We start from the raw sequence: 26683 nt of genomic DNA, 5'->3' as shown, positions 1-26683 counted from the left end.
TCTCTCTCTCTCTCTCTCTTCTGGAAATTTTTGTTCCTGGTTCTAAACTGATGGTTTGTTTTTATGTGATTAAGCTGATGGTTTGAAAGTCTCTTCTTCCGCTTAAGTCCATTTCCATTTGGTTCAGAGAATTTTCCTCTCGTACTCTGTCCGGGTAATTATTTAGTGTCGCCGTGTATGCACTTCAGAAGACTGCGCACCGAGCAAGACAATAAAAACAAAGGGAGAGGTCTCCATTGCTAGAAATTGGCCGGAATTTTGAATCAAAAGATTTTGGAGCTAGATTCCAATAATAGAGGAGTTGGTCATAGTGGAAACACAATGGATTATAAACCAGAGAAGCCTGAAATTTCCATTAAAATCCAGTTGGGTGGGGGATGAGAGTTCTAGAGAGAGAAAAAGAGCAGTGAGGTGACCCGAAAATAGCAAAAACTGGTGGTTTATAGTGAAATATAAAGAATGGGGCAAGCAGACAAGAGCAACAATTTATGGTTGGAGAGGGAAATATAGAGAACCAAAGAGATAGAGAGAGACTCATATTGCATGGCCGCAAAATAGCAAAAAAAACTGGTTTACGATAGAGAACCAGTGGCCAAAACAAGGTAATTGGACTGATTTCAGGAGTGGGGTGGCTGGAAAATTGAATACAAGTGTGGAGTTTGTTGGTGGTGACAGAGCTTGGAGGTTACTATCAGTCGAGAATACCTTCTTTGATTCATGGCTTATGGTTCAGTTTTTTCGGGCATGGTTGGCCTGGCTGATCTTTCCATTCCTCCTCCAATGCCGCCACTCCTCTCTTCCGGAAACAATGTTGGAAGGAGGGGCTCAAGATTATTGGCCCTACCACGACCTTTCAAAATGGGGGATCCCCATTGGCAACAACCATGGTAGTAGTTGCGAAACTACTGGGCCAGGAGAGGAGAACCAGTTGTTCCTGGTCCTCTGTCTTCGCTTCGGGGACGGAGGTCCTACAGTATGTAACAGCAGGCACAAAGCACTTGACCGAAGGGGACCAGCGCTTCTACTCCTCATTTGGGTAGTGGTTAGTGGTGGTGGAGGTCGAAGCTTATGATCCTAAAGAGAGAGGGGGCTACGATTCTAAAGAGAGAGGGGTTATAGAGAGATTTTAAGATGACAAAAAAAAATGCCATTTTATGATTTGTTTGGGTCACTAATATATGGTCAAATGAGTTCCAAAATTAAAGGTACGGTTAAATTTTCCTTATATTTAAACCAAAATTCAATAACATTAACTTCATAAAAAAAATAAAATTATAGGGAAGAATTTTTTTTGAAAAGTTTTAATGAAAAAAGATAAAATACAAATTTATGTCAATTCCATTCAAAACAAGCAATTTTTTAAAGATCTTTTGACTCAACAAATTTAAAAAAACCAAAGATTTTTTGAAAAATCATGTTTTAAACAGAGGCTTGCTAGCTATGGGGTGGACCACTCTGTCGTCCCTCTTCCAATTAAAAATATCTCAAGTAAAGAATTCAAAAAATTAAAAATTAAAATAAAAGGCTTGTGGCTGCCCACATGGAGAGGGGTGAGCCACTCTGCAACCACTCTTCCAAATAAAAAATTTTCATACAGAAATTAAAAACAAATAAAATAATAATAATAATAATAATAAAAGATATGGGAACTGGGGTTGCCAGCTGGACCGACTCGCCTGGACGCAAATCGGGTGATTCCCATCTAAATTGGCATTTTCTAAAACACGCTTTCCACATTCAAACATTAAAGAATGGAAGATGGCATGAGCTCATAATCTCACTAGTAATCCAACCACATCAATATTACAAGTATGCAGCTTGGTGCAAAACGGGAGAGATTGGCAACTGCGAACTCATTAAAATCCATGTCCTCTTCATTATATGATGCCAACCTCGTCCTAATTTTTGTATTGATTTCATCATCATCAGCATCTAGATATACCCGATCCTTCACCGCTTCAATATGGTAAGGACTCAGACAGTGGAGCTCTCTGCCCTTCTGATTGGACTGCTAAGGCCTCATCTTCTTCACTCACTTTCTTCCACTTCCACTTCCACTCCCTATACTGTATGCTATCGTCGATCGAATCTGCATTGACATAACGATCCGATTCCTTTGGCCTGTTGCATTCACACTTGTGGCAAAACAAGTTTCTTCTGTAATTAATGTAGCCACATCTGCATGTAATAAAATAAGGAAAAAGTTTATATAGAGCCGAGACTCTAAACAATCAAATTAGAACTTACCTCAAAAATTTCACTAGAAGAGATCGTTTTGATGCCTAAATATCCTCAAATTGATCATCTCGACATCAAGATGCATGGACATGAAAAGAAATGGATTTCAAGTTTTGGAAATAGTGTATTTTGTAATGCACTTTTGAACCATCAATTTTCAAGATTTTGAAGTTTTCATAGATATGTCGAACTACACCAAGCTTTAAACTTTATGAATAAATATGAAAATATATTTTACGGCTATCACAAAGATTTCCAGTGCTGAAACCACATTTCTCAACACTGTTTGAGAGTAAGCTCTAATTTGATTGTTTAGAGCCTAGGCTCTATACAAACCGCACCCAATAAATAAACATGGGTTAACTAGGAGACCATTCCACAAGAGCAACGTTTCACCACAGAAATGTACGCTTTGGGTTTCTCAAGCAAATATAGGAAAAGCCGAAAACATTAAAATTCAATACTGAATATTACAAAAAAGTGAGAAACAAAATGAAAAATATTCAAACATTTTCACGATTTTATATCTGTATGATGATTACATGTTTTGTACATGAAAATATTATAAATCTGCGGCTGGACAAATTTCCTTGCAACTTATCGATTTTTTAAATATGATTTTTTTGCAAAACATAATACAAAAAATGAAAGAAAGGGGGAAATATTAACAATCTTCAAAAGGAATCTCAGAAAATGGATATAGTTGTCATTACTTCATACCCCACGCACTCCCACTCTCCTGGTTTCAGCTTTCTCTTTGGATGGTGCTCACCACACTGCAAACATTTCTTGTTCTTTGCAAAGTTCATGAACTCACACCTGCAACAACCAATCCATGTCATTGAAAAAAGTTTAAAAAAAAAGCGAAAAACTATGAATATGAGCTGGGCAGCTAACTAACTTCTCACAAAGCCAATCTCCCTTCCTCATTTCAATTTCATCACGGCCAACCTTTCCAGTTGGATGCTGATAACCTTTTTCATCCTTCTCAAGGGGAAGCTTACTCAAATCGACTATTTGATGCAGCAGTTTACGGATAGATTCCTTGATATTCTTCCTCGTTTCAAGACTGCCATTAGTTAATAGACTATGAAGATCAGAACCATACAGAAACAAAAGTCTTAGCACATCGATGGTTCGAGCTGATTCCTTTTGTTTAGGAATAACAAAGGACTTGGTGCACGAGCCCCTTAAATGGCATTTGCAACAAACCTAGCAGCAATGAAGTATAAAGTGTGAAAGAAATACATAGATGAAAAATAATGCATTTTTGTACACGTTAGGAGGATGGTTAAGATGGTCTTACGTCTCCTTCATTAAGATGGACATAAGCCCTCAGACGCTTGCTTGAAGTGATAACCTTAGGATTCAGACTGAGGCAGCCGGGTTCCACCATAATCTGAATATCTCTTTTAGATAAATATCTGAAAATTAAGTGCTACAGAGGTTAACAAATGAAAATACATTTATGAAGTGATAACCGAATGATGAACAGGCTTCCAACAACCTAAAGCAGGTCTGGCACATACAATGTCCAGATACCTAGCATTGCTTATAGTAGTAGGAGAATGTATTTTCATGTTTCTGAATCAATAAGTAGCACTTTTGGATGGGACATAGTGAATTTCGATAAACATACATTTAACCAGTTTGCCAGCAAGGAGGCAAAATTAATTTAGACTAATGCCTTCCCATGGGTGATAAAAAAGTTTTGATATTTAAAGAAGTTTAGGGAGCTGAAGATGTAGCTTTATGAGGAACCCAGGAAGTCTATCCCCACAAGGAGTGCCAACCCATAGGCTAACAATATTCAAGTGAATACCGTACAAGGTACCTTTTGTTTTTCCTTTTAACTGTACTTCTTCAACGGCATCAGACTCAGTTAATTTTTCTCCCAGTGGTTCTCAATGACAGCTGCTGCTTCAATGTTTAACGAATCATGGACAAATAAGATTTGGAAATATAGCCTCTTTAATGGCCATGTCTTCAGTGGTTCAAGATTCATCCCTTCAAAAGTAGCACGGGGAAAATCACAAGTTTTTATTGGGAGCATAATTATGATTTTCAAATGGGCTACTAGCTAATAAGGACTGGCACTTATTTGCAGAAAGAAGGAAATAACATGATCTCCTTTATTTCAAAAGATTTTGTCTGAGATACGAGATTTCTCGTATCTCTCTGGTCCCCACACTATAATTCAAAGATTTATCCCCTTTCAGGGGGTTTTGTACACTGAGAAGCACTGACACTGAAGAAGAACATGTGTATACCAATCTTCCTCCTAATTTTAGTATTGGGGCCTTCACCATCTCTTTAATCTGCCATCTTTTCCATTTATTCATCGCATCACTTTTGCTTGAATGAGACTGAACAACCATCTCATAAGTGGGTTTTATTTGGATAATCTTTTACGTATGTTCTAGCATACTACTTTTGTAGGCATCAATGGTCTTGCATCCCTTGGCCATGAAAATTTTGAGGCAGGACAATCTTGAAAGAGTTATTATTCTTAAGAATAGCTATTGTATGTTGAATCGGCATCAAACTTCGAAAATACAGGAGAGGGTAGACTACAAGAGAAGTGTTTTTTGGAATTTTCTTTAACTGTACACTTTTTTCTTGGGTCAGTGGGATTTAGAGAGAATGGGCGATGTTGAAAATTAAATTACACAGTGGCAGCACTCACTTATTCATTAATATCTTACAAAATACAAATTGTTTTCAGCTGAAATTTTGTGCACATAGACTAGACTCAAAGCACTTTTCAGTGTTCAAAATTTCACCAAATTGAGATGTACTATCGTCAAGAACTAGCTTCCTGGGTTTCCTATTTTCTGCTGCCTGCAAAACAGAAACACCGACAATAGCACAAGTTTAGAGAAACTGGTATTGTGTGACATTGGACAGCTCGGATTCCTTCTGAGGAAGCCCACACAGAGGGAGGTTCAAGGAAGAGTCTATCTGAACTTGAGGTCAATACTCTCTTATCTATCCAGTAGTTAACAGAGCATGGCGAACGAGAGTTCCTAGAGAAGATCCCAAGATACAACCCTCCTTGGCCTGAGTCCTTAGGCTCATAAAGTGGGTTCACCACACCAAACCACAATATTAACTGCCAGGAGGTTCCTTTCCTTCCTTGTTAGTCATGAATGCCACAGACACTTGGTTCTCCTTGCTTCCTCTAAGAGACATGTGGGCCCACCTTGCTTCATACAAGTGACATTGGGCCAAACTTAACCGGTTTTGGACCAGCCACTTTAATAGAGATATTTTCTTCTTTTGAGGACCAAAAGGTTAGCTGACCCATATAGTTGGTAAAAGGCTTTGACGATGATGATGATGATGACCAAAGGGTGAAGGAACTCAAGTACTTGTGTATTGGGTGTCTGAAACTTCCTTTAGGTTTCAAGAATACGATTCTTTAGAGATGGGAGTAAACATATGTGCAAAACTGCACTTATCTGTGCATCAAAAAAGTAAGTTAATAATCTTTCTTAGAAGTAGAAAGTTGGAGCCTCTACAAGACAATGTAGCACTGGTTGGAAGCAGAAATTCCTTTTTAAAAAAAAATGTTATTCTCTCTCACACTTATATTTAGCCCCAAAAAATGGTTGTCTGCCATGTGTCTTTTGAAATTTCAAGAAAAGAACTTTTAGGAGTTGATTTCAGAGTCATCAAAAACAAGTTTGTTGTGCAATGGAGATCTCAAAAGGTTTTAGACTCTGCCTCTTCATCTGCTCTTGCTCCAAATGATGCAAGCATAGATGATGAAAAAGAAGAAATTGTGGGAGAAAGTAAGATGACGACTTGGAAAGATGCAGTCTCAAGAGAAAAGAACAAACAACAGGAAGATTGCTCAAAATCTTGTCCCTACCAAATAATCGAAGAAGACTCTATAAGTTCTCTATCCAGTGATGACGAATCTAATGATTCATTAGTTTTTTTGATGTAGATGCTCATATTCAACAATTGAAACAAAGCTTTCAAAGTGATTATAAGGTGATTACAGGAAACTGTTTGAAAAACCATTTAAAGAGAAAAAAATTTCAAAAGAAAATATGCATCAAATTCGGAAAATGGTGCATTCTCAAAATCTATTACTAGTGCCAGCAAAAATTGCAATAGATGGAGGTGAAAATTGGAAAAAGATAGATTTCTTTCTCGATTTTGGCGCTAATATAAATTTTTGCACCAAAGAATTATGGGAAAATTAGGTGAAATATTCACAAGGGCAAGAAGTTGATACCATGAATGGTAGAAAAAAATTAACATAATTTACCAAATTTTGTTAATATTGATGATGGAGGATATCAAGCAGGAATAGGCATTGTAACTCTAGATGAAATAAGCCCTTACACAGTGTCGAGAGATTTGATAATTTTTACTATGGAAGGAAAAAAAGAAATTGTACCTTGAATTCCTCCAGCTTTCAAAATGAGGACAAACAAATCATTCTATAATAAAAATTATGAAAGATGTTTAAAAGCTAGAAAAGGAACATGAAAAATATGAAATCATCAGACAAATAAAAGGATGAGCCTAGAAAGCCAGTTCAAAATTACTTGATAATAAGAGAAATCATAGAAATCATCTGAAAATGTTGTGTTGACCATCCACTAGAAATTGGGATAAAGATTCACCTAAAGCCCATATACCAACTCTCCATAATATTCAAGTTCAAAGTAAGCCCATAAGATGCAATAAAGACGATGAAGAAGAGCTAAAAACTTAGATAATGGAATTGACAGAGAAAGGGTTAATTAGGCCATCCCAGTCAAATTATTCTTGTGCAGCTTTTATTGTGAGGAATCAATCAAAAGAGGAGGAAAAACCAAAATGATAATTAATTATATTCCTCTAAATCAGGTAACAATAGATCTTAAATGGCCATTACCCAATAAGGAAGATTTGATACAAAGATCTGCAGAGAGAAGGATTTTCTCAAAATTTGATTGCAAGTCAGAGTACCATCGAGTGAAAATCGAAAAAGAATACATTCACAAAGCTGCCTTTTTCACAGCTGAAGGTTTATACGAATGGCTAGTGATGCCCTTCAAACTAAAAAATGATCCATCACAGTTTCAGGGGAGGATGGATTTAATCGTCAAACCATTCTCTGATTTTAATGCTAACTATATAAACGATTTTGTTGTCTTTTCAGACAACATGCAGGAACATCTGGAGCATCTCAAAACATTTGTAGAAATTGTGCAAAAACACGGAATAGGCCCCTCTTCTTCAAAAGACAAATTTCAAATTGCCAAAGAATCAATTGATTTTCTTGGTGTACATATCTCCAAAGACCAAATATAAATACAGCCCCATATTATTCAGAAAATTGAAAAATTTCCAGACAAGCTATAAGATATGTTACAATGCCAAAAATTTCTTGGTTGTCCCAATTTTGTTCAAGACCTTATTCCCAAGCTTTCTGAGAAAACCAAGAAAATTAGAAAAGCTATGAAAGAAGAACCAGTCCGATGGACTGAAGCAGCTGCTCAAAAAGTGAGACAACTCAAAACAAAAGCACAATCTCTGCCTCCTCTTACACCTGTATATGGCGGTCCATTTATTCTCTCTATAGATGCCTCATCTGACACTTGGGCGGCAGTATTGTTAAAAAAGGATAACAAAAAAGAAAAAATATGTGCTTACACTAGCGATCAGTTCAAGACGCATGAACCGAATTATTATCCTGCAGAAAAATAAATATTGGTTGCAGTCAGAGGAGTCGAAAAGTTTCACACCGGTTTAATTGAAAAGACATTTATCCACCGAACAGACTCGTCAAATCTGGCAAGTATAATGAAAAAGAAAATTACCAACAGTCCAAAATTACAGACGTATGCATAGTGGAAGTTCATCCTTTTCCAATCTAAATTTTCAGTTGAAAAATTTCCAGGTACAGAACATCATCGTCTAGATGGCTTCACCAAAGAAATGAAAATGATAAGAACAGTCTAGAAAAATGAGTGGCTAACATGGTCTCTAAAAACCCTAGGAGAAAGACAAATTTTTTGTCAAAAAATGAGGAGTTATTTTTCTCCTGAACCAAAATATACTGATTCGGCTACAGGAAATTACCTTAATATTGATTGTTTTCTCACCTCTGCCAGAAGAATCAGTATAATGATAAATAATTTCAGATGGACACCCTTAGAACCTAAATTAATTGCCTGGATTATAAAAAGGAAGTCTTGAATGATTTGATAATCTTTAGAATACAACTATATTTTAATCATACTATCAAAGATTTTATGAAAAAATTATTAAGATATACAAATTAGGAAAAGGATTTATGCAAATATTTTCAAAGGATCAATTTTACTAAGTAAGGGTTTATCCGGAGATATAAAGATGAAATGTTTTATAACCATGAAGCATCCAGCATAAAGCCACCAACATCAGTGCAGCTATTAGACTGCCTCTAATTAAATGTTTAAAAATACTATAGTCGCCAAATCACATAACATTTTTTCATATCACATTTCAAAGAATACTGTAGCATCATGCTCGAAGATGACTCTCTAGAATCATCCCAAGATATCTCGTAATGGAGAAACACATGGTTTTCCTGAAGTGATATTACTTTATGAAGAGTGGATTTGCTTTTTATAAGAGGTTATGCTATTTGTTTTTTGAGAGAGTGAAAGAATGAGTGACGACTGTTTGTAGTAATGGCTTTGTAATTTGCTTAATACTTGTTGCTTTTAAGTGGAAGTACAAATAAGTGACATGTGGATGTACTAGAGTATTGTATGATGTACTAAGGTACTGTATGGTTTTGTTTTTTTAGAGCGGTATTCATTTTTTGTCCATGGTTTTTAACCCACCGTGAGGTGTTGTTAACTATTCCAGTAGCTGATCTGATGGAGAGGGCCAGCAAGTCATAGCCCTTAAAAAAATATCTCAGCGGACTGTTGGCAGCTGAGTACAGTACTCACCCCCCTTCGTCTAGCTTCCCATCTATTTGCTTTCTACCTCTTTGTTGCCTGTTGTGCCAGGTAACCCTATTTATTTTCCTTACTACCCAAAAATCCCAAAAAATAGTCAATTGTTGGTGTGTCTTTATTTCTTACTATCAAAAATTCCAAAGTGCCTTTAACATAAAAAATTCCCAAAACTAAAGCCAATTATTGGTGTTTCCGACCTTTCAAATCCTCTCTTCTAGCCCTTCTCTTTAATTCTCAACCTCTTTGTGGTACCTTTCTTTATTTTTATTTAACATTTTTTTACTTCTCAAACTCTTTCTAGTACACTTCTTTACTTCTCTTAAAACCCTCTTTACTTCCCTCTTTACATCTTCACCTCTTTCAGGCCCCCTTTAAAACCCTCTTCACTTCTCTCCCTCTTATTAAAAACCCTCTCAGTAAAGAGGGATTGTAGAGCTCAAAAAAGGGGTTTAGAGTGGAAGTGAAGACTTAAAAAGGGAAGTAAAGAGGGAAGTAACGAGGGATTTAAGAGAAGTAAAACAGTGTATTAGAAAGAGTTGAGAAGTTAAAGAAGGGTTTAATGAAAGTAAAGAAGAGTACCACAAAGAGGTTGAGAAGTAAAGAGAAAGGCTTGAAGAGGGGGTTCAAAAAGGCTGAAAATACTAACTCTATTTTTAGAAATTTCTGATATTAAAGGCACTTTGGAATTTTTAATATTAAGAAATAAAGACACCAACTACTGACTTTATTTTTGGGATTTTTGGGTAATAAGGAAAATAGGATTATAAAGATAAACCCTCAAAGAGAGAGAGAGAGAGAGAGACAGAGCCTTGCTTTTCTCTCTCTCTTTTTTTTGTGAATACAATAGCGAACAGGGAGGTAAAAAGAAAATAGATGAGAAGATAAACGAAGAAGGGTGAGTACTGTGATCAACTGCCAACAGTCCGTCAAGATATCGTTTTAAGGGCTGTAACTTGCTGACCCTCTCGATCATATTAGCAATCGGAACAATTAACAACACCTCACGGTATCCCAAACTGGTATTATGCTCATAGTAAAACAGAGCTTCGCTATCCTGAGTTTCGTTCAGAAACGGGGTTGGACGAGTTCACCAAAGAACTATTAGAGCACAAAGATTCTACTGGGCTTAGTTACCTAATTTTTTGTAAAAACAAACTCAACTTCACTTCTGATTCATTTCATATAAAGGGATTACATATTTATAATGAAAAGTAGCTCGAATTACCACAGTGGTTTACAACAGTGGGCTAAAAACCATGGATGAAAAGCAAAACCATACAATACCTTCGTGCATCATACAGTACCCTAATACATCAAGTACATCCACATGTCACTTATTGATACATCCACTTAAAAGCAACAAGTACTAAGCCAAGTACAAAGCCATTATTACATAAAATGGTCACTCATTCTCTTATTCTCTCAAACATAGCAAAACCACTTATAAAAAGCAAACCCACTCGAAAAAAGTTAATCAACTTGCAAAGACCATGGGCTCGAGTTACAGCTGAACAATTTTTTCTAGGATAAAAACATTTTCTTCATTAAATGCTTCTTCAAGTTGCTCAGCTGTCTCTATCATGAACCAGTTCTCTTGAATCTCAGATTTTGTGAATAATGCGGATATTGTGCGGCAAGGTGTCCTTCTTGTTGACAAGCATAGCAAGGTCATCTGGCTCTCGGCTTTATCGCTTTGTTTTTTGTGTAAAACTTGTAGGGTTTGAAATTTCTTCTTTTATAGATTTTCCTAAATTTAGGGATGTTGTACTCTTCAACTCCTTCAATGGTGTTGCATACCTTAGATCCTGCTTCTATGTATGTTTTAGTGTCAATTTTGTAACACAACTTTTTAATTTCTCCTCTGGCATATTCCACTACATCAGCCTTTACTAAGTCTTGTACTGCTATGTTCTTCATTGAAAGTGTTTCAAGAACAAGTTTTGGAATATTAACTGGAAGGGATGCAAGATAGTATGCATTGCAAGGTGCATTATTATGTAATCCCATCCTGTTGCATTCATTACTGTAGCTCTTTTAATATTCTTCAAAATCATCAATACTTTGGAGTTTTCTTTTTCCCAGTAAAATAATAACTATGGCATACTGCATTGGTGATTCCGAGACAAATTATGAGATTAATTTGGATCCCAATTCTGTAAATCCTACTACAGTAATGGCATTCTGCCTGGCATCATCAAGATGACTCCATTAGTAGCCAGCTCTTCCTATTAAAAACCAAGTTGCATATATAATGGCATTAGTAGCCATCTTCTTATGCTGGTGACAGATATCATATTGTGTACCCAAGCTATGATCTCTTGTTTTGTTTTGGAAGGAGAATGAATTAATTCATCAATGTTTAAAATTAGAATGTTTTCTCTTATATTTCTGAGACCATATTCCTCTACAGTAGCAATTCTCATCACATTCATTTGAGAAACTGAGAATGATTCCTCTATACTCTCAGAGTTTTGAAGAAAAGAAGGAAAGCTAGAAAAACTAGGAGGCTTGAATTTAAAGGCTTTTGCAGCTTCATTCTCTTTCTTCTTTTAGTAGCTTTCTTTATTCTTAAATATATATATATATATATATATATTTGTCTTTTTTTTTTCTTTTTTTTTTTTTTTTTATTCTCAAATATTTGCAAATGATTTTCATGGATTTGAACAATTTTTTTTCTTCCTTCTTCTTTTCTTTCTTTTCTTTTGCTCTCTTATCAGCCAATATTTCTAAATAGTTCTTTATTTCTTGAATTTGAGATTCTATAGCTGATATATGCTTGTCAGCATATGAGGTCCAATGAATAAAATAATTTAATTGGCGTACCTCATCCTTTTGAACTTTTTTAGATGATGTTATGTACCAAGAGGTAGCTAGCATCAGCCCTTGATTTAGGACCTTCAGGATCTTCAATTGCTCTGGAGTGGCTATAGCATAAGCTATTTTAGGAGTCCAGTCTCCTCCAATGACTAATGGCTGGCTGGATTCTCCTTTTATTGTATTCACCCTATAGCTCTGAGCAATTTGAGCAACTTCTCTGTTGGCTGAATCTGTGACTTCTTCGTTAGGGGGGTCAGTATCTACCAATGGGAGAATAGGGGGTAAAGCATTTGTAGGTTTGGGAGTAATGTTGGAATATTTTACAGGTGTTCTATATGGACTTTTGGACAGCATTTTGAAATCTGGCTTTTTCTTCTGAAATTTATGAGACTCTAAATACTTAGAAATAGCAGGGAAACCGGTTATGAAACTTTCAGAGTTTATACAAGGACCAACTTCAGAAACGAAAATTGAAATTTGGGGGAATTTGACAGCTTAATCTAATTTGGAACAGGTGACTGCTGAACTTGTTAAATTAAAAGCACACCTAGATGCTATAGTAGAATACACAGACCCTGGTTAAAGATTTACTCATTTGACTTCTATACAGACCATAAATGCTTTGGTAATAAACACATCATTTAGGCTCAAAGAAAAGTTTAAAAAAACTGTGCAAATATAATCTTAGTCCAAACATCCTTTAGATTGACATACCAAGGCTTTCTCCCATTCTAAATGTCTGATATCCAAAAGGGAAACTAAATATTCTGCTCCTAAATCATAATTGAAGTGTGGATGAACAAGAATACCTATTTGCCCGATATGGACATATTGATATTTCTTACATTTTTACCTTTCAATATCTGATTTTTTAAAGAAAGGTAAAAATACATGACAGATTCCTGTACCTTTGACATGAAGATTTACTTCAGATTGACGAATTGGCTTGAAAAGTCTAGACTCAAACAAAGAAAGATTATACAAATTTTGTTTATTGACTTCAAGGAAGCTAACATTACCTTGACTATCTAAAACACCTCCCTTTTCTAACACAAAAGAATGCAAGGAAATAGAGGAGGTTAACCTGGTTAAGAATTTCGGATTTTTCAAGGTCATTGTCTAGGTTTTTGATGAAGAGGTTGAGGAAGGTCTGGACCTTAACATTTCTATCTGAGAAATGGGATGATATGAATATTTGGGAAGCTCATTTTGCTTAGAACCTTCTTCTTTTAGAAAGCTATTTAGCCGAGAGACTGAGGTTTCTTTACCAATTTCTTGAGATAAAAACACATCAGAATCAAATTCCTTTTCAAGCAACTTGGTTTTTTCTTCCATAGAAAAACGAAACAACAAATAGTAGAGAAAAAAGAAAATGATATATTACGTTTGAGCATTTTTTAAACTTCAAATGAAAATAGGCAAATAACCAAATTTAAAATACACAAAAATTGAAGAAGAAGACTTCAAAGACTATCAGTCAGTGTCCATGCCTGTGATTTGGTGAAAAAAGAAGAAAAAAGTACATGGTAGAGAGAGAGAGAGAGAGAGGGCAAAGGAAATAGGGAATTAATATTTTTTGTAGAGAGAGAGAGAGATAGGGGGACGGGGTGTGGTGAAAGACGTTTTTAGTTGAAGAAAGAGGGCTTAGAGAGGCGGACTTTTGAATTCGCTTGTAATGGCGTTGAGTTAATTTTTTAGTTTTTTGGGGAAATTTGTTTTCTTTCCCTTTTAGTTTGAATTGAAATTTGACCTATAAGGCTATCCCAAGAAAGACTTTGACCATACGACATAGGCTCATGGTGATGGATGTCTGCATAAAAAGATGAAAGATGCATGAAATTAATAGGTGTCCAAGAACTTGGTGGGGTATTTAAAAAGCGAGAAAAAAGATGACAGATGCATGAAATTAATAGGTGTCCTAAAAGAGGTTTGAAAATTCATAGGAGAGATTGGCATATTCTGGCCGATAAAGTTGTTCCACAAGATGCTAAGAATAAAAAAAAATACCAGACGAATGAACAAAAGTATTGTGATACCTATTACAAGAACAAAGGAGACGTACATAACTGTATGAACTATCGTGAGATCAAAATTATGAGCCACACATTGGAGTTGCAGGAGAGTAATTGAGCAATGCTTAGGAGATGAAATGAGTGTATCAAAAAATCAATTCGGTTTTATGCCAGGGAGGTCAACAATTGAGGCTATTTTCCTACTTAAGCAACTTATTGAGAAGTTTCAGAGGAGGCAAGAGACCTCCACATAGTCTTTGTTAATTTAGAGAAGGCATACAATAGGGTACTTAGAGAATTAATTTAGTGGGCGTTGCAAAAGAAAAAAGTCTCTATAGACAAGTGAGTTTTTTGAAACAATAGGCCCACATCAGAGGTAAGTGTTGAGCCTATATCTCTTTGTTTTGGATATGGACTAGTTAACTAGGCATCTACAGGATGAAGTACTGTGACGTGTGTTGTTCGCACATAGCTTCGATTGATGAGACCATAGGAGGCGTCAAGGCAAAGTTAAACCTTTAAAAGAATGCTCTAAAATCTAAAGGTTTTAAAAAATTAGCCGGCCTAAGACAAAATATATGGAATATAAGCTTAGTAATAATAGGAGTTGAAAAGAGGAAGTAGTTAAGATTGATGGCCAAGAAATACCTAAAAGAGATTACTTTCGAGATATGTGGTCGATAATCCAAGAGAATGAAGAGATTGAAGAAGACATCATGCATAGAATTAAAGTTGGGTGGCAAAATGGAGACCTGCATTCAGAGTTTTATATGATCGTTGCATACCAATAAAACCGAAGGGGAAGCTTTATAGGACGGCTGTAAGACAAACCACGCTGTATGAGACAGAATGTGGGCAGTTAAGAAACAACATATTCATAAGATGAGTATAACTGAGATGAAGATGCTGAGATAGATGAGTGGCACGATAAGAAATAATAGAATTTGTAATGAATATATACAAGGAAAATTAGGGTGTGATGCAAGGAGAAAATAACAAACAAGAAAAATAAAAATAAAGAGTTGAGAGATTATACCCTCTCTTAGGGTCTGAAAGAGTGTCCACCCAAAAAAGATCTCTTCACAAGATCTAAAAAAGACCTTTTCTGCTCCCTTTTTCTTTCATAATCCAACAGTTACATATTTATAAAAGAAAGAAACCTAAAACCTAACTTGCTCCCTAAGAATCCAATTGATACTAAATCTTTCAATTTTTCCCCCACAAATTTCTACCACCACGAAAAAGACAAAAACACCCCCAAAGAAGATTAAAAACTTAATATAACCCCAAACTTAGAAAAATTGAAAATAATAATTAAAAAGAAAAGCTATTACATTATTCTCCTAAGGTTGGAAAAATCTTGATCTCGAGCTTGTTGATTTCATCATATCCTTTAATAGTTTTTCTAATAGTTGGTCATCCAGTCCTACCATTCGTCTGGGTACATTTTCTTCTTCAATGAACCCATAAATCAAATACTTGATGCGCAGCCTATAAGGGAACTATAAGATGCCAATCACAATCTTGATTTATTTTTTAATCTCCTCATGCAACACTGGAAGATCAATTTTGATATCAACATTTGCGGATGTTCCTTATATCGTGGTTCTTGTAATAAAAATTGCTCATTTAGTATCAACATCTAGAATCAATTGCAAAGGTAACTTTGTCTCTCAGGTGAAAGTTGGAGCCAGATCTATATGATTCCAATATCTCCTCAAATTCCTTCTATGGCTCAATTTATGCTCCTCATGTTCTCCTCTATGGCTTTGTTTACATATTCCATGATGTAAGGTATTAAACCATTGATCGTAGGAGCAGGTTTTGGTGGCATTGTGATGGTTGGATCTTCTTGCTCTGATACCACTTGATGTAAGGAGAAAAATAAAAAATCAGAAAAAATAAAAGTAAAAATACAGCGTTGCCAAATTACACCATTTCTTAGGGTCAGCAAAGGAGTCCACACCAAAAGATCCCTTTACAAGATTCAAAAACAAACTCTTTTCTCATCCCCATTTTTTCCTGATCTAACAATTACATATTTATAGAAGAAAGAAACTTTTCCCTATAAAACCCCAATTAATATTAATAAAAAAAGATATAAACACCCCTAAAGAAGGTTAAAAGCCCAATATAATCCCACTCAAAAATCTAGAAAATAGTAAACTAGAATAATTAAAAAAATCTATTACCCAGAGACAGGGTATAGTCTTTCAACCCTTTATATGCCACATATTATGTAATGTATAAATAAAGCCATGGAGAACATGAACATCATAAATCGAGCCATGGAAGGAATTCAAGTAGAGATCGGCGAAATGAATCAGTGAATGCAGCGATTGGAAAACAACATTCTTCGAGAAGAGGATGCTCATAACCATGAAGATCCTACACCATATTTCACTATAAAGACGAATTGAGTCTAACAACCGACTCGAGGTGTCGATCCTGAATGTAATGATCAAATTATGATGCAAGAACCAAATTTCAGGAACCTCAACATGATCTTTGTATTAAGGTTGATCTCCCCAAGTTTTATGAGGAACTTGAAAACGAAATGAAGATTAAGGTCAAGATCCTAGTGTTCTACTTCAAGTTGCACACAAAGAATTTGATGAATTGGTTTATTGAAAACAAAAAACCAAGGCGAATGGTGGGACTACATCACTAATTACTTGACTAGCCTTTGAAGGATATGAGGAATTCTTGAAGCTTGAGGTCGAGTTTTTCTCAACCCAAGGAGAATGATTTAATAGCTTTTTTTAATTATTTTATTCTACTATTTTCTAGATTTTTAAGTTTGGGTTATATTGGGTTTTTAATCTTCTGTAGGGTATTGTCTTTTTTTTTTGTTGTAGAGATTTGGGGGGAAAAATTGGAAGATTTGATATCAATTAGGACTTCATGAGGAGCAAGTTAGGTTTTAGGTTTTTTTCTTCTATAAATATCTAATTGTTAGATCAGAAAAGAAGAAAGAAGAGAAAAGAGTTTGTTTCTGGATCTTCTAGGGTGAACTCCCTTGCAGACCCTGAGAGGGGGTATATTCTCTCAACTATTTTTTTGATTTACTATTTTTCTCACTGCAATAGGGTGGCTCCAATAGGCGATAAGATGAGGAAAGATAAACTTAAGGCCGTTTGCAGCATATGACCTAATACAATACCGATTTGGTTCAAGCAGAAGGCTCTTAAGGGCAAAGGTAAGGGACAAAATAACGTGGATAGAAGTCATGAGAAAAAATATGGGGACTTATGGCCTGACTGAGGGTATGGCCCTTGATAGAGTAGAATGGCGGACAAGGAGAGTAGCAAACCCCCAATAATTGGGATAAGGCTCAGATGATGATGATAAACTAAAAAATGAATTAAGTTAGTTAATTTGGCTTTCTTAAATATAAATTAGGTTTGTTAAGGACCTATAAAGTAGAATAAAAACCTATAAAGTAGAATAGAGACCTATTGTTAACTTCATCAAAAAACAAAAAAAGTAGAATAAAGACCTATGAAGTCCGTTAAAGGTTTCAAAGTAAGATACAAACCTAAATAACACACAAAATCTAACATTTTTAAGGTGGCAGCCGGTCCGTACAACTTCACAATTACTCGTGAACCATGTCAAATGAAATTTGTCTTTTTATATAAGGAAAACGGTGTGCTTTTATGGATCTCAAGTCTTAGTTACCCAGCCTTTCACCATTGCCTTGCACATATCTTGTTTCGGCCAAGAGATCTCCGGAGCTTAGCAAGGCCTCTCACGTGCGTGCCTAACAATTAAGGTCTTATGACCATCCTCCCCTTGGCTATAGGTGAATGCCTTCTGATGTTTAAAGGCATGAGGACTGAGGACTGATAGTCCTTAAGCCAGCCTAAGAAATTCATTAAGGAAATAGTTTTCAACCGCATACTATTGGCTGGAAAATCAATTTTATGGAGACGGCTAGTGCAAGCCCTGATCTCAGGTATGTCCAATCACGTAGGGCCCTAGTTATTCCAAGGCATTTTTCATATAGACTTTCTTAGGGTATTAGGTCATTAGATACGATAAAAAAAGTCTTATCACAAATAAATACCTAAGGAAGATATTTATATTTAAAATACTATATGGAGATATGCCAACATATTCTTACTAAGGAGGGTGAAAGGATACATTTTAGTGGGGTGAACTTCAGTGCACCAACTACAGGGTTTTATTTTCTGCCGGGTTAACAGATTTCCAAATATGGCAATTAACATAAACATTCAAGCTCCAGCAATTTAGCCAATTATAATTTAATACGTCCATGCTAAAATATATAGTCATGATTTGAATGAACTGAAAAAGAAATCGCCAATGCCTCAAAGCCAAAGATCAATAAAGTGCTCCCAGTCACAGAATTTCCAAAAATATCTCAATTCTTGTATTTCCAAACTTATTCTTGAATTGTTTTTGTTGTTATAAGCACCATAGGAAATTGAAAGTGCAAAAACATCATTAGAGTTATATCTTAGCCATCTTTGATTCAATTTTATCCAGATTATCCACTCTTGAGTTTGTTCCATTCTCATACCAGTCCTTGCAAGACTGCAGTACCGTTCCCTTGGACCGGCAGTTGCCTCGCATGGCACTACTTTCCTTGAAAATGTGTTCTTCATCATTAACATAGGGCTCAGGGTGAAGCATGAAAAACAACAAGCAACAGCTACTCCCTAAGTGTGTATCTCATAGTTCAGGTTTATATGATAACTAGCTAATGGCACATGCCTTGCATGATGTTCCAACTGAGAAATCAAATGAAAAATGGTTTTTAGATAATTAGATTAACTAAAATTAATGCATTTCTTTTTAATAAGTTTTAAGTCATTCAATATTGTTTCTACATCTATTTTTATTTCTATTTATGTTTATTTATTTTAAAATTTAATTATGTTTCTTATATCCTTATTATTAAAGATTTCTCCCCTTATTATTACAGATTTCTTTATACTCCTATTTATTATATTTTGATATTTTCCCGAAACAAAATTGGATAACAAAGAGTGAAACTTTTAAGGAGGAATGGATATGAATTTTTGGGTAAACTGTGTCGTTAGATTTAAATAACAAAGGAAGAGATTTTTTGGGGAAATTGATTATGTGAGAGTTTAGAGAAGGAGAGAGAGAGATTTTAGGAATATAAGAGGGAAAAAAGTCACGAAAAGGAATTCAAAAGTGGCACTCCTATTTGTTCTCCCTTGTATACGCAGGTGTGTATGTGATGAACCATGTTTAGTCCCAAAGGTCAGATTGGTGAAGGTTTCTGACTGGTTGACCTGAGTAGGATCTTGAGGCAGATCACAGATCAATCAGCTGAGCTTTAAACCAAGTTAAAACTTAGTTTAGTTTTGTTTTTTTTCCTCAATGAACTTCCTTTTTTCAAAGACTCCCCACGGCATTGCTAGACTTCAAAGGGTCGACTCAACTTGAATCTCCAGCCGAGCGTAAATTTTTTAGCTTGAAAATTATCAAAACTCATTTTTACACACCCAGGCAGAACCTATTGTGGTTACTTGAAATATGCAGAGTAGACATAAGAGTCTAGGATTCATGCTCAAGGGAATTGATGTATTGTATTGCTTATTGATCTTTGATTAGAAAATATATATACCTACTGTGGAAACAATATTTCACAATTTACTCAAAAAACTAGCACAGTAGTTTGATTTTAGCAACAGCAGATAAAACCCATGCTTGCGTTGTACCAAAGCAAATCGCTGAGATCCATTGTAAGAGATTAAGAAATCTACCCACATTCATTCATTGGAGAATGATGTTTAGGTAACAGTCAAAGAAAAAACAGCGACATTTAGGTTCCATATGTATAATACAAAGTTACAAACTGAATCATATCTGGAGAACAAGAATATGACCTATGTATATCGAAGTGACAGGTGTGTTACTGCCAATGAATAAGTGGAAGACGATGGGTCAACAAGGTGTTACACAAATCTGGCTGTAATAACTGCATCATGAAACTTCTCAGCCTAGACATGAGTAGACTTCAAATGATGTATATTAACATCTTAATATAACAATACAAAGAAGAAAGCTAATAAAAGATTAGGAGGAAGCTGCATGTAAAGGGCTCTGTGAGGATCACCTCAAAGGAACTTGTCTTAATGTCTATCTAACATTAGACCACTTTCATTGGAGCAAAAGTCACCACATAATTCATTGCATACAACACACAGTGTAACAAGTAGGCCTAGAATCACATTTTTTTTGTCCCATAAGACATGCCACTAGCTTTTTAAGTTCATTTGCTCCATTTAGAGACAGAGAAATCATAGATATGTACCTTCAAATCTTTGATTATATATATAAAAGATCTTCACTATAAGCATAAGATAATATATCTCATATCCAATCAATCATAAAAAAGAACCAGTTTCCATGCATTCACATAAGCATAGTAAATAAAACACCAGCCACAATTATTTGATTAAACTACTTTTCGATATTAGAGAGAGAGAGAAACCAACCTTATCAAGTCAGACCGATCTCTGCCAAAATTCGAGAACCCCTTAGCCAACACTGTGAGACTCTTCTCATCACAAGGGGAATCCCCATTGGACGAATTAGGCGAGAAACACATCTCGCTCGCGAACCCACTGTCGCAAAAGTAATTCCCTTGAACCAGAGAGTCTACGAAAGCAATCCACTCTGGCCATGGATGCGATACCTCAATTACCTCTCCACTCGTCGAATTCTCTTCTTCTTCTTTAGAGGAAGTGAAAGTGTGATTTGGGTCTCTTTTAATCAGGGTTTTTGGTGGGTTTGCATTCCTTGTTCTCTTGATTAGGGCATCGTCAAGCTCTTTCACTATGTTGCCAAGCCTGCTACCAAGAACACCTAAGCGTGCGATAGTTTTATCTGCTTCTTTGGTGTCGTTAACAATTGTAGGAAATGAGAGAGAAGAAAAGGAAGGGGATTTCAGTCTGAAAAATATGGATTTGCTTCTTTCGGGAAGAGAGAGGGAGAGAGAGAGCATTTTGAGTAGAGAGCCGAATAAGGACATGGGAGAAGGTGAATGTGGAGCTTCTGGTCAGCGTAGGCGCAGTCATGGCAGCCTACCAGTCCCTCGGCAACTAGGTTACAGAGAGGGGTAAGAATCAGAGAGTGAGAATACAAGAGAGATAGAGAGAGGCCTCATTAAAAGGCGGCCATCCATAGTTCCATACCTCTCCTGAAGGGGCAACTATTAGTTTCCGGGCAACAAGATTGTTAAAAAATGGAAGGAAAAAAAACTAAAAAACAAAGTTCACTTCACCAACAAAACAAAAATAGAAAATCGAGAGAATAAATTTAAAGGAAAAAGTTTATATAAGGTTTCATCTTTAAAATATAGAATTACAGATGCACTTCAAAAATCCATCACAAATGGTTATTTTAATATTGAAAAAACCTCTAATTGATCATCTCAACATCACCATTAATGAATATATATAAAAAAAGATTTTGAATCCGAAAATAGTGCATCTTACAATACATTATCTAGACTATCCATTTTCAAGATTTTTATATATTTATAGATATACTTGATTTTAACAATTTTTAGAGTTTTAAATTTTATAATTAAATATAAAAATAGATTTTGAGATAATCCTAGTAATATTTTTCACCAAAATTACATGTTATGATACAATTTGGAGGTACACCTTAATTGGATTGCCTAAGGTTGCAACCTTAGCGAAACCACACCAAAATTTAAAAAACTTAGAGAAATTTGTTCTAATATCTCTTATAATATTGAGAGCCAAAAAATTAGCACTTTCTCTTGGGTTGATAGTCCATGAAAATGGAGAGATCGAAGAAGATGTCCCATATAGAATTACAACTAGTTGGGCGGAGTGGAGCAGTACAACTAGAGTTTTATGTGATCGTTGCATACTAATGGAGTTGAATGGGAAGTTCTATAAGACAGTTGTGAAATCATCATTATTTTATAGGGCGAAATGTTGGGTGGTCAAGAAATAAGAATTCTATGGGATAAGTGTAGTTGAGATGACGATGTTGAGATTAATGAGTGACAAGACAACAAGGGATAAAAATCAAAATGATTACATCCATGAGAACTTAAGTATGGCTCTAATAGGTAATAAGATGAGAGAAATTAGACTTAAGAGGGCTAGGTATGTATAGTGCAGACTCAGTATAATACATATTAGGATGTGTGAGTTGGTTCAAGTAGAATAACTCAAAAAGATAAGAAGTATGCCCAAAAGGACATGATTGAAACTATTGAGAAAAGATTTGAAGACTTATGGTCTCATTTGAGAGTATATCTCTTAAAAGAGTAGAATGATGAATTAGGATTCATGTAGTTGACTCCAAATAATTGAGAAAGTCTATGATGATGATGATCTCTTATAATATCAGAAGATAAAGATAGGAGTAGTGAGAAAAAAATATAGTAATTTTTGATCTTACTAAAGGTATAGCCCTGATTCGAACCTAAGCTCAAACAAAATTTTATACCATTTTCTCAAGCCTATTTTTAGAATGGGCTTTGACAGTAGTACTGGCGAGCTTTATGATGAAATTTCGGACTTCATTCCCACCAAAGGAGCCCAAATTCCCACTTACTTACCTTTTTGATACATGTGCAGGCCTCATTGTCACTAGTGTTGAAACAAGTCTAGGAGTGGGAAGTGCTTCACGCTAACGTTTTTTACTATTTATTATTTTGGGAGAGGGGTTGGAGTCGTGGTGGTAGTACCCTACACCTTCGTCACCATGTTATGGTTTCCATTCCCACTATTAACCCCTAGGTAAGGCACGTCTTCCCCACTGAATAAACTAAAAAAAAAAGAAAACAAACTTAATAGAGAAAAATAGAGGACAATGATTGCTGTAGCCGACCACAAATAATTGGAATAAGATTTGGATAGTAATAATGACTCTTATAATATCAAAACCTTACCTTCAAAATATTTTTTGAGATAAATCTTAAGCCCTACATATTTTATGTCTTTTATGCATATACATTTTTTTGTATTTTTTTTTTTTTTAGAACCTTAAGCATTCGAGACGTGGTATATATCCAATCATTGTAAATCCATCTTAAAGATAGTCTGCAGTTGAGGTCTATCTTAAGAGAAAGGAAAAAATCAATAGTTAAAATTTTTTTTAAAAAAATCATCGTTTTAGTTTTAACTTTTTGTTTTTATATATATATATATATATAATATGTTCATTTTAGAGATTGTATATACATAATGTCCATTTTAGAGATTGTATATACATAAAACGTTAGGTCCAAAATCTATCTAAAAAATAGGTCATGAATAGTGGACTAGCTGCATATGAGTCCTAGAACTCATAAAAACTATGTCCTTAATACCTCTAGTGTGAAATTCCAAGTTTAGAACCCGGGTATTTATTTATTTTTGGTTTTAGTTGAAAGATTGTGAAGCTCTAAAAAAAAGAATTTGTTGTTCATAGAAATTGCAAGTTTTTTAAATGGCAATTAAAAACAATACAAAGTTTTTTTTCTATTCTTATCAAGTCTTTTGGGTGTTACACAATTATTTTATTTTAGCCCCCACTATGGATTTGTATTACTCTGTCACAAATCCCTCGTCTCACCGAATGGTCTCTCCCTCCTCCCTCCTCCCCTTTTACCTCTCCTAATCTCTTTTCTCTCTCTGCACATTTTGGTTTGGTGTATTAAGCTTACCCTCACTCCAAATGTAAGGTTTCCGTTGATTCTTATGAACCCTACTTCTGTGAGAACTTGTCCATCTCTGTAAATTTGGGGTTTGTGTTATTTTTTATGAACATTGGGGTTCTCTCACTCTCTCTCTTTCTCCACAAAAAAAAAGCCATCAAATCAAGCAAGAAATAGAGATAAATCCAAATCCAAAATGGGTACCTCTTGTTTTGTTACGGTGACTACAGATTTTTGCTTCAAATCTCCAACCCCATTATTTGAACTCTCAATTTTCTTCTTATTCACAGTCAAATTTCCCTTATTCAATTTAGGGCAAGCTTTCTATACTTCCTGTACAATATAAAACTTATATACTTCCCCTTATCCAACCGAATATTCTGAATGAAGGGCTAAGATTGCCCCAATCACAATGTCATGTCTCTACAACATTTTATTTTTTATTTTTTATTTTTTTTAATGAACTATTTTGACACTAAATTTTGAACATCCATTCCTCTATTAAACTTGCACTAGTGAAAAATATAAAAAAATATAGTTTCAATAAAATAAAATGACCAAAATACCCCTAAAATTTTCAAGGGGTATTTTGGTCATTATATTTTATTGAAAAATTATTTTTAATATTTTTTATAGGTGCGCCCCAATGAGAAGATGACATATACAAATTTCATATTCATACAATTTGTATAAAAAAAAATAAAATAAAATACTTTAAGACGTCGGATCTAAGATCAAATGGTGAGTAGATCTCTTGATCAAAATTGGACGGCTGGATGGTAGGAGAAAGATAGAACTTATATGTTGTTAGGGAAGTATGGAAACCTTTCCCTTTAATTTATTGGTAGAAAAAGAACCATCTTTTACTGGATTTATGAGCTTCACCTTTGATGAAGCATTTCCCTTGCTTTTATGCAGCCATGACCCACAAATCTCATCCCAAATCCCTATTATCTCTCACTACAACTTTGAGAGAAAGTGGATCCTAGAGAGAGAAAGTATTGGGCTCAAATCAAAGATGGAACTAGGCCTCACCATGACCACCTTCCTCTCCTTCCTTTCACAGGAGACAAGAGAGAGAGGACTTGTAATTGGGGATCAGATATGGTAACCTTGGCTCCAACTCCTTGAGAAGTTTAGAGAGAGAGAAAGAGAGTTATGTAATTGGTAAATAGCGAGAAAGCTGGGTGTGGGGTTTACACGGGGTGAGAGAAGGCCGCACTTTTATCCAAAAAAATTCAAGTCTAACTTGAATTTTTTTGAATAATTTTTGTCTTGACAAGGCAATATTTTTTTTTCAATCTAAAAATCTTGCAAAATCATGTGGTTATCCAAATGATTCAAAATTAGTTTCACAAGATTTTTGGATTACAATTAAAAAATATTCTAATTTTGAATACATCCAAACCGGCACTTAACAGCTTCAAAACTTGAGGAATCGGTCCTTCTGCCCTTAAAAAAGATATTTTAAATTAAAAAATGATAGAAAAATAATTATTGAGTGATTTTAAACTAGAAACTAATAATTTTTTTTAAAAAAGTTTATCTTACCTGAGAGAGCATGTGAATAGCATGCTCCTAGAGGATCACCTTAACAAAGAAAATCTTGAAAAAGATATGGTGCAGTTTGCATGAAATGCACTTATTCGCCATGGTGTTTTCTTTGTTACAAGTGATCCTATGGGCACATACTGTGAAGTTGCCCCTCTTAGGTAAAATACATTTTTTACATGAAATTGTGGTGTCCACTTTTGAACCATTAGATTAACAAAAACAATATCTAAATTTTCAACGTAAAATTCATGAGAGACTACATTTTTTACATGAAATTGTGGTGTCCACTTTTGAACCATTAGATTAACAAAAACAATATCTAAATTTTCAACGTAAAATTTATGAGAGACTAAGTGTACGATCTGCTCTTGCAAAAAGGACAATGCACATTCTTTTTAAGGGCCAGTGGTTCAGAACTCGACGCTCCCAATTGCTCTCTCACCATATTTTTTTTCGAGGACGTGTTTGGAACTTCACGTTCCAAGCAGCCCAATCTCTCAACCACAAAAATACGGCAAATTTAAGAAACAAGCTACTGAGATCAAGGTTTAAAAAACCGTATGACTCGAATCGGCCACTCCAAAAACTTTGTCAAATTGATTGATCGGTGATTTGGATCAGAAAATCGACTGGTCTCAATCTAAAAGAGAAAATTAAAAAGTTACTCTAATTTCTCAAAAATCTAAGCTTTTAGGTTCCTAAAAAATAAGTGACAATTGCAATATGATTTTTCCATATTATATAAAAAATATGGAAATTCTAAGAACATGTCTCATGTTTGAGCATTTGTTGTATAGTAAATTTGATTTATAGTTAAAATGAAGTGTAGTAAATTATTTAACTGAATTTATTTTTTATTTTTTTATTATTATAGGAGTTTTTGTTTTTGAAAGAAGCTATATGAAAATAAGTTTAGTAGAAAAGTTGTTAGTAGAGAGAGAGAGAATAAGTACGTGAGTTAGAGAGAATTTTAGTGAAATAGATTATTAGGAGGAGAGAGAAATGCAAGGAGAAAGTAGGTTAATTTTGTCATAAAAATTAATTTATTTACAGTAGTTGAACTTATGACCATTTATTAGCCATTGAGTGTAAGGTTGAGAAGAAGAGCGGTAGAAAAGGGAAAAGAATTGTCCCACATCAGGACTTATATGAAGATATAGGCATTATAAGTATGGGAAAGGTTTCTATACTTCCCTTACAATATAGAAGATATATGTTTCCCTTCTTATCCAGCCGTCTGATTTTGATCAAGTGAACTAATCACCGTTTGATCTAGATCTGAGGCTACAGAGTATTTTATTTTTAGTGTTTTTTATACAAATTGAATGAATATAAAATTTGGTACGTGCCATCTTTTCATTGGGGCACAACTAAAAATATATTAAATTATTTTTTCGATAAAATATAATGATCAAAATACC

The 26683-nt window shown here is 34.9% G+C and overlaps 1 protein-coding gene across 12 annotated transcripts; it reads right to left on the bottom strand.

Annotated features, from left to right (window-relative positions):
• Positions 1–1713: 1713 nt before the first annotated feature.
• Positions 1714–21297, bottom strand: LOC18423441 (zinc finger protein VAR3, chloroplastic). 12 transcript variants are annotated; one of them, XM_088849625.1, is made up of 6 exons: positions 20521–20934; positions 7894–7933; positions 3545–3662; positions 3140–3450; positions 2952–3057; positions 1714–2178 (listed from the first exon to the last, which is right to left on the bottom strand). In XM_088849625.1, the coding sequence occupies exons 3-6, from the start codon at positions 3632–3634 to the stop codon at positions 2164–2166; spliced, it is 522 nt and encodes a 173-aa protein (XP_088705751.1). In that variant the 5' UTR covers positions 3635–3662; positions 7894–7933; positions 20521–20934; the 3' UTR covers positions 1714–2163. The 12 variants fall into 12 exon arrangements, with proteins under 12 accessions (XP_088705751.1, XP_088705749.1, XP_088705755.1 ...); XM_088849623.1 differs by having other exon boundaries at positions 2959–3057; XM_088849629.1 differs by having other exon boundaries at positions 3140–3307.
• Positions 21298–26683: the final 5386 nt, after the last annotated feature.

This window comes from Amborella trichopoda, chromosome 10, assembly GCF_054954075.1.
Source record: "Amborella trichopoda isolate Santa Cruz 75 chromosome 10, AtrichopodaSantaCruz75HAP2 v2.0, whole genome shotgun sequence".
Taxonomy (NCBI): domain Eukaryota; kingdom Viridiplantae; phylum Streptophyta; class Magnoliopsida; order Amborellales; family Amborellaceae; genus Amborella; species Amborella trichopoda.
Note: the sequence above shows the minus strand (reverse complement) of the source record. Positions and strands in the feature narration are given on the sequence as shown.